At 35.0% G+C, this 13,211-nt stretch overlaps 1 protein-coding gene across 2 annotated transcripts; it reads right to left on the bottom strand.

Moving 5' to 3' along the window:
* Positions 1–1,820: 1,820 nt before the first annotated feature.
* prlh2r (prolactin releasing hormone 2 receptor) lies at positions 1,821–11,761 on the bottom strand. 2 transcript variants are annotated; one of them, XM_087289627.1, is made up of 2 exons: positions 11,533–11,761; positions 1,821–5,788 (listed from the first exon to the last, which is right to left on the bottom strand). In XM_087289627.1, the coding sequence occupies exon 2, from the start codon at positions 5,762–5,764 to the stop codon at positions 4,649–4,651; it is 1,116 nt and encodes a 371-aa protein (XP_087145753.1). In that variant the 5' UTR covers positions 5,765–5,788; positions 11,533–11,761; the 3' UTR covers positions 1,821–4,648.
* Between the last annotated feature and the right edge of the window lie 1,450 nt (positions 11,762–13,211).

Here is a 13,211-nt window from a genome sequence, read left to right as displayed (position 1 = left end):
TGCTCATAATTCACTATTATTTAAAATGATTATCAGTGGGTCATATATCCAAAAAGTTTTGGAGATATACATTTATCATAAATTAGAAATGTATTAAAAACATAAATGAATCAAATACATATCAATAAGCACTTTCAATGCTGCAGAAGTCATGTAAATGATTTTACTAATTTTCATGTAAAAACCAATGAGTGTTTAATCTCAATTAATGTTTTTTCTTAATCGTTGGAAACCAAACTGAAATTTAAAAAACAGTATTTTGATTAATTATGCAGCCCTACTAATACATTTTAAAGGGTAAGTTCACCCAAAGATTTAAATTCTGTCATCATTTACTCATCTTTTACTTGTCCCAAACCTGTTTGACATTTTTTCCTTAATGGTTTAACATAAAAATATAATATATAAACATATAAATATTCATCCATTATAATATAACATATAAATATTGGTCCATTAGTTAATGTAAATGTATTTAATAACATGAACAAACAATTAGTAATACATTTATAACTGTTAATCATTGTTGATGTTAGGTAATGTTATTTAAGATTAAGTTATTTAAAATGTTAGTTCATATTTACTCATGGAACTTTATCTAATGTTAACATGCACAACTTTGGAATTTTAATAATGCATTAGGTAATGTTGAACTATAATTAATAAATAGATTACAAGATTATTGATACTTAATTAATGTTAGTAAATGCATGAACTGACATTAACTAATGGATCATTATTCTAATGTGTATCAATATATTGAAGAAAACTGGAAATATTTGACTTCCACAATATGTGCTTTTCCTACTATGGAAGCTAATATCTACAGTTTTTCTTCTTAAGTGTTCAACAGAATAAAGAAACTTGTGAAGGTTTGGACCTTTTAAGGGTGAGTAAATATTGATTAAATGTACATTTTTGGATCAACTATCCCTTTAAGGAAGCACTTTATTATTTGGGGTTAAATAAAGTAAAAATTCCAATTCTAAAATTTCCATCTTAATATTTGGATTTTTAAATTTGTAGCGTTAAATAAGTCAGCTGTAATGCAATATCACATCCTGGCACATCAGCACACAGCTGGTCAAGAAACGTCATTTTTGTTAAGAACTTCTGAATGGTTCACAAAACTACATTCTTAAAAATAAAGATGAAATAAATATACTATATCAATTTTGATGGCTTTCTTACACTGTAAAACCCCAAGAGTTAAGGTAACTCAAACCATTTGTGAAAACAAATGATTAAAACATTTAAATTTAAACAAACATATCTAATTTTTATTTAAATTTAAATAAAACATATAAATACATTTTAAAAATTATTCTAACGTGTACAGTGAACTTAATCCATTTGAGCAAATGAAGCAATTTGAGCACAGTAAAACCCAATAAATGAAGAGAACTCAAGTCAACTGAGTACTGTAAAACCCAAAAAGTTAAGGTAGCTCAAACTCTTTATGTTAAAAAACTAATTTACACTAAATACGTATACTGTGAATTTACTCAGTTTAAGTTGAAGTAAAGAGGTATTTAAATAAATCATTGCCTTCAACACTGCGTTCAAAACTTTTCAGTAGAATTTTATTTTCATTCAATTCTAAGTTAACTACACTCATTTTACTTGATAAAGTTGACTGTTTGGTTTTACAGTGTAGATGCTCTCCATTGAAGTTTTGGGAAACAATAATGGCTCGTCTGTGGAGCCACATGCAAAAGAACACCTTTATTTGAGTGTGGTCTATTTGTTTCAGATGTTTAATATTTAAAACATACATACATTTTTCAGTTCACACATAGCAATTTCTTGCACTCAGGCTGTTTAATTCCAGAATACAAAAAGCAAAGCTTTACAGACAATAACATATATTTACAAACATGCTTTGATTTTTACAAAAATAAACTCGGATCATCTTTTAGACCATGGTAACAAAAAGTTAAAGGGGACCTATCATGCCCCATTTTACAAGACTCAACATAAGTCTTTGCTGTCCCTAGAGTCTGTGTGTGAAGTTTCAGCTCAAAATACCACACAAATAATGTTTTATTAATTTTTGAAACTGCGCCTTTTATGCTTTAATGCTAATTGTGAGATTTTAGTGACTGTCTCTTTACATTTAAATGAGATTGTGCTCCTAGGCTTCTTTTCAAAAGAGAGTGAAGCTACAAATGCCTATGTGCAGTGTTGCCAGATTGGATGGTTTTGAATTTGATAGTGCGGGTAAAAATGGCATAGGCAGGGTGACAAATTTGGGCGGTTTTGAAATGTAAATTTTATAAGCAACTTATTTAACAAAACATATCTGTGTGCTCCTACTCCATTCAGTTAGTAGTGACCAGTGCAAAGCACAAACTGCGCGGGCCCATGCACCTGCAAAGGAAAGTAGCAAAATCTGATTCCCCTTCACGTGCATGTGCATTCAAGCAGATCCCGTAGTTAAACTCACAGCGGTTTATCACAACACTTTTATTGATCTTGTTTTTTCTGCATTTAAGAGCAAGAACAGATTTTGTCTGATTGACAGGCATAACCTAATTATGTTCAAATGAATTTAAATCGCCAAATGGGATTAATTTTTACGCCATTTCGAAAGTAAACATTTTTAACAGGTAGTGTAATACACAACAATAAGTGCAGTGTGTTGGTGAGAGGGAGGCAATGTTTCCAAGTGATCCGGTTATGTTCTGACTGTGACTGTTTGTGTTGGTTGCTTTATGGTTAAAAACTATGACAGTTAAAGTAACTAATAATTTAGATTTAAATGAATTAAAACGAAGTTAAATATTAATCTAATATTTTGGGCGTTTTTTGTCTATTTGCGCGAGTTTTGGACAGCGTGTGGGCTGCAAAGTCAGCTATATCTGGCAACACTGCCTGTGTCAGCATAATGGCAGATTCAAAAACAAGACTAACATCCTATGATAACGAGGGAGAGATTGTCACTAATGGGCAGGGCTTTCCCCCTGTGATGACTAATACAAAGAGAGAATGTCAAACAAAGTGTGTTTGTTTATATGAAGTGTGATTACAAAAAAATTAAAAGCTGGTTGTATTCACAAACTGTTGTCAAACAACTTTGTTTAAATCCCTTTAAAGTGATTTTTGCATAATAGGTCCCCTTTAAGAACTCAGCATGTTTATTCAAACCCATAATAACAACTCAGGCTCACCGTGCCTCAGTCTACATTATAATAACCTTGAATACATGCTACAGGTATGTTTTGTTGCATGTTGTAGATGAAAAATCCAGCAGAAGATGCCATCTACACTTTTGTGAATGTGAAATATGCTACTTAGGTTTTTTTTGTATGTTTCAGATACACATTTTTTTTGTAAACATCCATGAAAAGATGGGGCTTGTCATACAGATTACCTAGACAAGCAAAAAATGGACCTAAACCCCTCTCTAAACCCAAACAATAGTGTTTTTTAAAAGCAAACTTAATAGAAAAGTGCACCCCTGCCATGTATTTCACATTACTTTTATCTTTTTTGTGTATCTTTTTTGAACGCAAAGTTTTTTACAGTACTGTACAAGGTGAGCTACCAAGCAAACTGACCACGCTAGAAAAGTTGTTTATAAGGAGACAGATCTATTAGATTATTAATCATGGAGATTGTTAAGGTGTTTTGTGCTATATATTTGTGGTTGCTCAAAAGTAATCTTTTATTTGTCAATAATATGTCCCTGTAAAGTGTGAAAAGCAGCTACTGTTTGTGTAATATTGCTGTTTAGCATTTATTTTACCTAGAAACTGCAGTCAAACATACGTTGAAGTATGTTTTTTAGTAACACTTTAGGTCAAAATTCATGCTATTAACTACTTGCTTATTACCTGCCTGTTGTTACAATACGAACTGTCCGTTAGATAGCATGATCTTATTCTGCATCCCTAATCATACCCAAAACTTAAATCAAACGTCTACCTTACTAACTATTAATAAACAGCTAACTAGCAGTTTATTAAGCAAGTAATGTTAGTTAATGGTTTGTTATTACAGTGAATTGTGACCTTAATTAAAGTGTTACCGTTTATTATAGGCAGATTTTTCAAGGAGCCTGTGTTGATTACTAATGTGCACACAAATATGACAAATAACACTTCACAAAAGACACAAGGCTGTATCTTTACAAACATTTAGCTTATTCAGAAAAAAGCTGCTACAGTTTAAAATAAATCCAGGCTGCCTTAAATTTTTAAGCTGAATCAAATTAACCTTGAGTCCATTGAACGTATATTATGTTAAACTAACTTAAAACAGCTTGCGTAACTTATCAAATTAAATTAGAACATGAATAGCTTAGTTTAATAAGTTATAATGAACTTAAAACATTTGCTGTCATGACTAATTGTTCATGGATTTTTTACAGTGTAGGTATATGTCATTACAAGTGTGACCTGAATGTAAATAAGCAGTTTTGCCACAGCACCACCTACTGGTCAGAAGATGCAACATATTTGCTTACAACTCCTAAATACTTCCCGAGACTGATCCTTAAATTAGTTTCAAAGGTTTAACGTTCAAGCAGATAAAAATGCTTTTCACTTTATAGCATTTGTCAAAACGCCACTGCTTTAACAAATCATTTCTGATCAGTCTCAGGCTGATCACTCTCAAACATCTGAGAGGAGGAGAGAAAAAAGTCTCAATCCTGTGAAGTCTTACTAATGGCCATGGGAATGTCAGCCAGAGTGCTGCAAGTGTTCAAGCGAGTCATTCGGCTGGAGGTGGTGATGCTGCTCTGCGTGCAGTGAGCTTTTCGTTTTTGAAACATGTTGTGGCACAGATATGACAGGAACTTTTTGTGCAGTGAAGCATAAATGAAAGGATTGTAGCAAGCCGAGCTCATGGCCAGCAAGTGGCACGACACCTGGATCACATTGACGTGATTCTTGCTCAGGATGGCGAAGTCGGTGTCCAGATCCCGAATGAGGTTTACTATTTGCAGTGGGAGCCAGGAGAAGGCAAACGACAGAACAGACACCAGCAGCAGGCGAAATGTCTTGCGCCTCTTGCGTCCCCATTTCTCCTGGTTGGAAGGTGTAGCTGCCATGAGGCGAGGTGTAGCTCTGTGCTGCAGGTGGCACGAGATGGCACAGTAGGATATGGAAACTGCAGCCAGAGGAACAAAATAAGACAGAAGCAGGAAAAAACAAGAGTATATCAGACGACTGAGCTCTTGACCATGCCAGAACTCCTCACAGACCGCCATTTCATGGCCTGTTTCACTGAGATCCAAGTAGACTGTGTGTAAAGCGGTGGGAGTTGACATCGCTAGTGCACAGAGCCATATGCTAACCACCAGCCATCCGCAAAACCAACGACCTCCACGCCGCCGAATTGGGTAGGCGACCACTACATATCGGTCCACGGCAATGGCGGTCAACGAAAGGACTGCAGCGAATACAGTCGCAGTTTGCATCAAAGTAACAAAGTGACACATAAACTGGCCAAACACCCAGCCGCGCTCATCAAAGGCATAAAACGCTGTCAGGGGGACACAAAACAGGCACATGACCAGGTCGACCAGGGCCAGGTTTCCGATGAGGAAGTTTGTGGTGCTGTGGAGTTTCTTGTTAAGACCGATGAGGATGAGGAGGAGCAGGTTTCCAGAGCAGGCGATCAGGACAAGCATGGTGTACAGTGGAATGAAGAGTGGCTTCAGATCCATCAGCAGCTGGAGTCCGGTGAAGGATGAGGAGGATAAATCTAGAGAGATGTTTCTCCGGGATTCGTTGTGGAGGTCATCCATGTCCGCCATGGTGCAGTGACAATAAACAGACACCTGTTTGAGATAAATGTAAACGCTGTAAACAGAAATGTAGCATGTCACTAGAAAGTGAATATTTGTTTAATGTGCACAGTAGCTCTTTTTGTGTGGTTAGAATTAAGAAAATGAGTAGCTTGATTATTTAATAGCATTAATGGATTAGATTCTGAAGACTGGAGTAATGGCTGCAGAAATGTCATCTATTTCAGTAATGTTTTACTGATATATTTATACTCAGCATAAATGAGTACAGCCTTGGAAAATGAATATTTTTTAAAGATTTATTTTTGGCCTTTATGCCTTTATTATCTGTATTCTTTTTGATGCTCAACTTAGCCTGAAACCTCATTTTAAAAACGCATTTTATCACTTAAGGAACATTGTCCACATCCTTCTTTTTCTCTCAACACCAGACGCTGAAAGGCTTGTCCATGCTTTTATTACCTGTTGTTTAGATTTTTGCAACTCTTTATTTGAGGGTCTACAAGCCATTTTATTTAAGATTTTACAATATGTTCAAAACTCTGCCGCATGTGTGTTAATTCATACACCATCGCATTCATACTTTACCCCTATACTTACATTGGTTGCCTCTTAAGTCACACATCGATTTTAAAACCTTGATATTACCTTTTAAATCAGTTCATGGTTCTGCTCCTGATTATATATGCAATCTGATATCTACAGTGTCTTCCTCTCGTTATTTATGTTCCTTTTCGGGGATCACTTTGTTTCAAAAGCGCACTCTAAATAAAATTTTATAGTATTATTATTAGCAAGGACAGTAATCAGACAGTGATCATCAACAAAGTGGAAGAGAGAGAGAGGGATGTAGGGTCGAGAAATGTCTTTGAGCAGGGATTTGAACTCGGGCGCCCCGAAGTGCTACCGCACCATATGTCAGGTCACTATAGCCTATTGCGTTGATGAAAATGACTCATTGGATACATTTCTTAGTGAATATAAACAATGTGATTTTGGTGCATTTAAGCAAATTGGTTCTGTGAAATTAAATACATACACACAGTCTCTCATTAAATATTGACCAATCAAATGCTCTCTAAAATCTGACATGTCCTGCCTCCTAGATGCTTCTCATTTGCTTTTCATTTGATGCCCTTGAGCTCATTGACTCTCACTGGCAGAGGTGTGATAAAACAAAATGCTATTGGCTGTTTTTAAAAAAGGGAGGAGCTACACTGACCCACCCTGTCTTCATGTTTCGGTTGAGATTAGTCAAATATGCACACTTCAAAGCAATTCACAGGAACTCTAAAAAGCTATATTCATTTTAAAAGATAACATTTAAAATAAAATTCACCTAACAACTTTAGGAATACATCTGAATTCAAATTTTAAAAATTACAATTACAAATTTTCATCTACATTTAACATTTTATGTTTTTTCTTTTTTTCTTTATTTTTATATCTAATTATATCCCATCCCACAGAAAGTATTTATTAAAAAGGTAGATCTGTAAGAGGTGCTCGTGCCCGTAGTTAAAGAATGACCCATATAGTGTCAAAAACTATTTATCCGCTTGTTAAGTCGTGACATATGAAATACTGTTTCTGGTGCCAAACCGCTACTCATTTGAATTAAGAAAATATACGTTTATGAGCACTTTTTAGTCAACTCTCTCATTAAAGTGATCTTGGTAACATTTAGTTTTGGTCACAATTCACGGTATTAACGAACCATTAACTAACAATACTAGCCTAATAAACTGCCAATTAACTGTTTATTAATGGTTAGTAATGTAGAAGTTGGGATTAGGTTTTGGAAAATATTAGGAATGCAGAATGAGATCATATTTTATAACCACGAATGAACAGCTAACATTTTATTAATAGACCGTTAACAAGCCAGTAGTTAATAGCATGAATTGTGACAAAGTTTTACATTGAATTTTATATAAAAATCATGGTGTACATAACAGTCTCTGGACTTGCTGCTTCACAGACACCAATATTTTAACAATTTAAAAAAAATTATCACTTTCTGGCCATCAGATATTATGCATGGATATATTGCGATCGTGATTTTCGAAAGTATTACAATGCTTTGTAAACATTTATTATTACCATTTGTTGAGTCTCCCATGCAGTTTAATAGAGGACCTGGACCTGGAAGCCACTTCACGTCATGTCACAATTAACAAATAAATATTACTATATTAAAATATTACAATTACTACAATGAATATTAACTCTTGTGCGTATTGCTCAATGATATAATAGGAATAAATAGATTTCATTCTAACAAACTCACTACACCAAACACGTGGTCAGCCTTGTACACATCCCTCTTATTCAATGTAGTCTGGGTCGTATTTTCTGTGACCCTGAATTTTGTGAGAACAGACCTCTGACCCAGTTTTGAGGTCATGACCTCTTAGTTTTGAACCGCTGTTTCAGCAGGAGTGAAATAAAACGAATTCATGTATTGGTTGGGCATTTTCTCATGAAGATACTTTAGTATTTCCTCAGATCTGAATGACCTTTGATATCAGCACAGACCACTATACGCCGGCCTGGAAATGGATGTCCACTGTGGTTCACTTGTTTGTGTGTTCAGTATAAAGGACAGACTTAAGTAACCCGAACAGACCACAGTGTACATCACAGCGAGAGAATCTCTTTAATCTGTGTTCTCTGTCCTCATGAAAGTGAAGATGTACAGATAACGTCTTGAAATGATGCCTGGTCAGGACTGTATGTTATTATTTTTAAATTCGGGGTAATCATTGTTGGATTGTGCATAAGAGATAGCGAAACTCTCTAGTCTTCATCTCCTAAAAGCTGTAGAGCACTGAGGATCCACTTTTATCTCTTTGCAATAAAATTCCATTAACGGCCACTCATATGTACTTATGGAGAAGAAGTCTCTTTAATGCTGGCTTGAACTGAACAACTTCAGCAGACGTTTTGGCTTCTGTCTGTTCGAGGACTCTTACAAGTTGTTAGATGTTCAGAGTTACAAGCGTTCACTGTAAAGGGTGAATGGAAGAAGTCAATGAGTCACGCTGAACTTGCTGCTGAGACAGAATGTTTCTGTTCAGCAAAGGCAATAATGTTACATTATTGAACACTTTGTAGCATAACAGCTTATTGTTAGCATTGTAGCAGAATAAGCTACCTTTTTAACTCACAATTCTGAGTTATTTTCCACATATACAAGAAGAGGATTTGTGAGATACATCATAACTGTGAAATAGAAATTCTACATTAATATTAGTAAGCAATGAGTATTTATTTAGCGCGTTTATCATGTTTGGCCATAAATTCAAAGCGCTTCACAATCATGAGGGGGGTCTCTCCACACTAACAACAGTGGGCAGCATCCACTTGCATTATGTGACGGCAGCCAAAGGCCAATGACGCCAGTGCCATCACCACACACAGTTATTGGTGGAGGGGAGAGACAGTGATAGAGCCAATTCGGTGGATGGGAATGATTGGGAGGCCATGATGGGTAAGGGCTGATGGAGGGAATTTGGTCAGGACACTGTGGTTCTCTTTACAAGAAGTGCTATAGGATTTTTAAAGTCCACAGAGAGTCAGGACCTCGGTTTAACGTTTCAATCAAAAGACGGTGCTCACTGACAGTATGGTGTCTCCTTCACTTTACTGGGGCATTAGGATTCACACAGACCGCAGGTTGAGTACTTCCGGCTGGCCTCACAATATGTGAGTATATGGTCTTGGACAGCATGATGATATGGCTGTGTGAGATAGATAGGGCTTGGTGATTAGTCAAAGGCAATTTTCATGCGGTATTTTGTCATAGTTCACTGACAAACTTCGCAAAATCACATTCAAAATGGAAATCAGTTTATTCAGACAATATGAAATTGCATTCGGCAACTAAAGTGAAATGTTTGAATTAAATCCTTCAGATAGGGCCATTTAATAATGGCATTATTGTCAATCAGGCACATTGAATCAATGAATCCAGTAAAAAAAATTTGTTTAACACAACACTATGGGGTTTTCACAACGCAATCGTAGGGCAATTTCTGTATCATTGTTTAGTAGTTAATATGAATCTATACAATGTCAATTGTACATTTTAATAGGATTTTCTCATCCCCTATGGGGGGAAAGGTTTGGGGCCAAGCATCCTTTTAAAAATTTTACATTTTCATATGAATGAAATCCAACCATTAAAAAAATTACTTTTGCTGCTTGTTCAAACTATTTATTTAAAATTAGTTGAAATCAAATTTTAAATGAAATGGGGTTGGGGGAGGGGGGGCTTAATTGTTTTATGTTCAATCCACTTCAATTTGTAAACACAATCAGCTACCTCAGTAGGTTTGCATTAGGACAACATGATTAAATTGTGTGGAACCGAGTATTTTTACAGTGTATAAATTTATAAGAATTATAGGTAACGCTGACGTAAAATAGTTACATTTGTTTGTGAGATCAGGCTGGATTTCTTGTATTGTTTCTTCTTGACGTGTGTCACAGTTTTCACAGCTTTGCAATTTTTATTTCAATTATTCACCCTGCCCTAATTAATATTCATGAATACAAACAATATCTGTTTAATTGAATATTTCACAATTTTGAGTACTGGATCATGGTTATAATTGTTTTTTTCTTATAGTTGTGAGTTTAGGCTGTCTCACCATTCTGACACACACACACACACACAAAAGAATTTAGACTATGAGTCAACTATAAGCTTTATTTCTTATTTTTGGCTTCATTGTTAGTAGTTCTGAGTTTGTATAAATTCTTTTTATTCCTCCAATTGCAAGTTGGAATTGCAACTTTTCTTCATGTATATACAGCTTGTTTTGCAATTCTTACATTTTTCTTTCAGTTGCGGGTTAAGGCTGTCTCACATTTCCGTCTGAGACACAAAATTCTACAATATGTGCAATTGCAACTTAGATTAAAAGGCAGAAATGTGAGATTCAAAAATTATACCTAAATTCAATTACCCCATATTTAGTGGGGGAACAAGCGTCCTAATATGACAAATAACAAAATGTAATTTGTCAATGTTTACTTAAAAATTGTGACAACATGCCCCCTATTGAGCAGCAAATATAATAGCACAAAATAAGTCTAAATAGAAAGAGAAAAGATTAATGGGCATTGTTGATTGTTTTACCTGATGCATTATTGAGATCTCCATTATTAATGAACAATAATGGCCAACATTAAAATGAAGAGAACATCCTGCGAGCCTGTTTTTTTCTTTCTTTCAAAAACAATATAATGACTGATTTGTTGGACCATCAGATTAATCCACTGCATCCAGGGAGACTGTATGAACAGCAGCAGCACACCTCTACACAGCAGTTGTATGACTAAAATCTTTCTCTCCTCATGCAGCACTAGAGAGGTAATCTAACAGTTGTAATGGTGGAGCCAGCTCTCACACACCTAAAAGACAGATTCAATTCAGTTCTGCAACCAGACATCTCAGAGTAATGAGTGTCTCACTTCACTTAATTTTCTCTTTTAAAAAGCAAGAAATGTACAGTACAAAAACACCTTTGGGTTTTTATTTCAGTGTAAGAAATGTTTAATCTAAAATCCATCAAATTACAGTGAATGCACATCTGCAATGGGCTTGTTTTCGTTATCTTTATAGGCTACAAATAAATTTACTGATTATTTTGTTCTACAGTATAAATATCTAATTTTTCGATATGACTCAGTGCTATTAAATTAGCTTGCTAATTAAAATGTTATTACAAAACACTGCATTATTTCAAAGCAAACGATATTTTGCCCACCTTTGTCCTCTTGGTCACTTCTTCAGTGGAGGATGCATGATCCAAAAGCACTTCTAAATGAATATATAGGTGACACTTCTTCACGTGTCGCGTAAATATATTGCCGTGATTAAATAAGACCCGCTGTTAATTTCCCGAATGAAAGCTTCACAACTCGTGTCCATCCAGCGCGAAGATCGCCGACAAGAGCGCGCGCTGCTGACCGGAGATCCCCAACACACGGCAGTGCGCACACGTGAACGACCAGCCTACTTGTATAATGATATGAAACAGATTGCTTTGTTTGTTCGAAATGCGATTTCGCAGACCTTCTCCTATAACACGTGTACAAATCTAAGCAATATATATATTATTAATTGAATGTAAAAAGAGGAATCATTTTAAATAGCGTTCATTAAGTTATAATTATTCAGAGGGCGCATTTAATTACATTTAACATTATGTAAAATAAAAACAAGTTAAACTAAAACCTACTGGACTTACACTTCGCCTTTTTTGGTTGTAGTGATAATTGAACGCATATGGCGCGATCCCATTTATATCTGGAAACATTCCAGAACATTCTTGCAGATTCTCTCAAAGTTATGAACACACGTGCAGGAGCCAATATTCATGAAGCATAATACTTACAGAAGAATGTGGTCTTTAACAACATTAAAATGTTTCCCCTGAAACATTTTATCTCTAAATATTTACACTTAAAGAATGCTGGGTTGTATTAACCCAACATTTGGCCAGATATGGACATGAGTAACTGATCATTCATTTTCTTTTCGGCTTAGTAACCACCAACTTGTCCAGCATATATTTCACGCAGCGGCCTTTCAGCTGCAACCGATCACTGGGAAACACCCAGACACACCCATTCACATTCACTACGGACAATTTAGCCTACCCAATTTACCTATAACGCATGTATAGGACTGTGGGGGAAACCGGAGCACCCGCTGGAAACCCACGCCAACACAGAGAGAACATGCAAACTCCACACAGAAACTGGGTTAATGGTTTCAATATATTTTTTTCTGTACCTTTTTAACCCAAGTCAGTAGGACTTTTAAATATTTTTAAAATAAGCTTATCGTGCTCACCAAAGCTGCATTTATTTAATCAAAACTACATTATAAAATTGTAAAATGTTATTGCACAATAAAATAACTGTTCTGTAATTTAATAATTTATTTCAGTGATTTTAAAGATGAATTTAAGCTTCATCACTCCAGTCTTCAGTCTCATGATTCTTCAGAAATCACTATAACATTAATATTAATAATAATAATAATTATTATTGCTATTAATAATCATGCAAATAGTAATAAAAACAATAATGACTGTAGTAATAATTTAAATTGAAACTACATACAATAAGTAAGAAATAAATATTTAATAAATAAATATTTAATGATTTTTGTAACATTTAATACACACACACACACACACACACACACACACACACACACACACACACACACACACACACACACATATAAATTTCTGTTTAATGGAAGATTTTTTAGCACATTTCTAAACAATAGTTTTAATGACTCATTTCTAATAACTGATTTATTTCATCTTTGCCATGATGACTTAGATTTTACTATATTTCTTAAGACACTTCTATACAGCTTAAAGTGACATTTAAAGGCTTACCTAGGTTAATTAGGTTAACTAGGCAGGAT

This window comes from Danio rerio, chromosome 17 (genome assembly GCF_052040795.2).
Source record: "Danio rerio strain M-AB ecotype USA chromosome 17, GRCz13ab, whole genome shotgun sequence".
Classification (NCBI taxonomy): domain Eukaryota; kingdom Metazoa; phylum Chordata; class Actinopteri; order Cypriniformes; family Danionidae; genus Danio; species Danio rerio.
The sequence above is the reverse complement of the archived record's forward strand: the minus strand, read 5'-3'. Positions and strand labels throughout refer to the sequence as shown.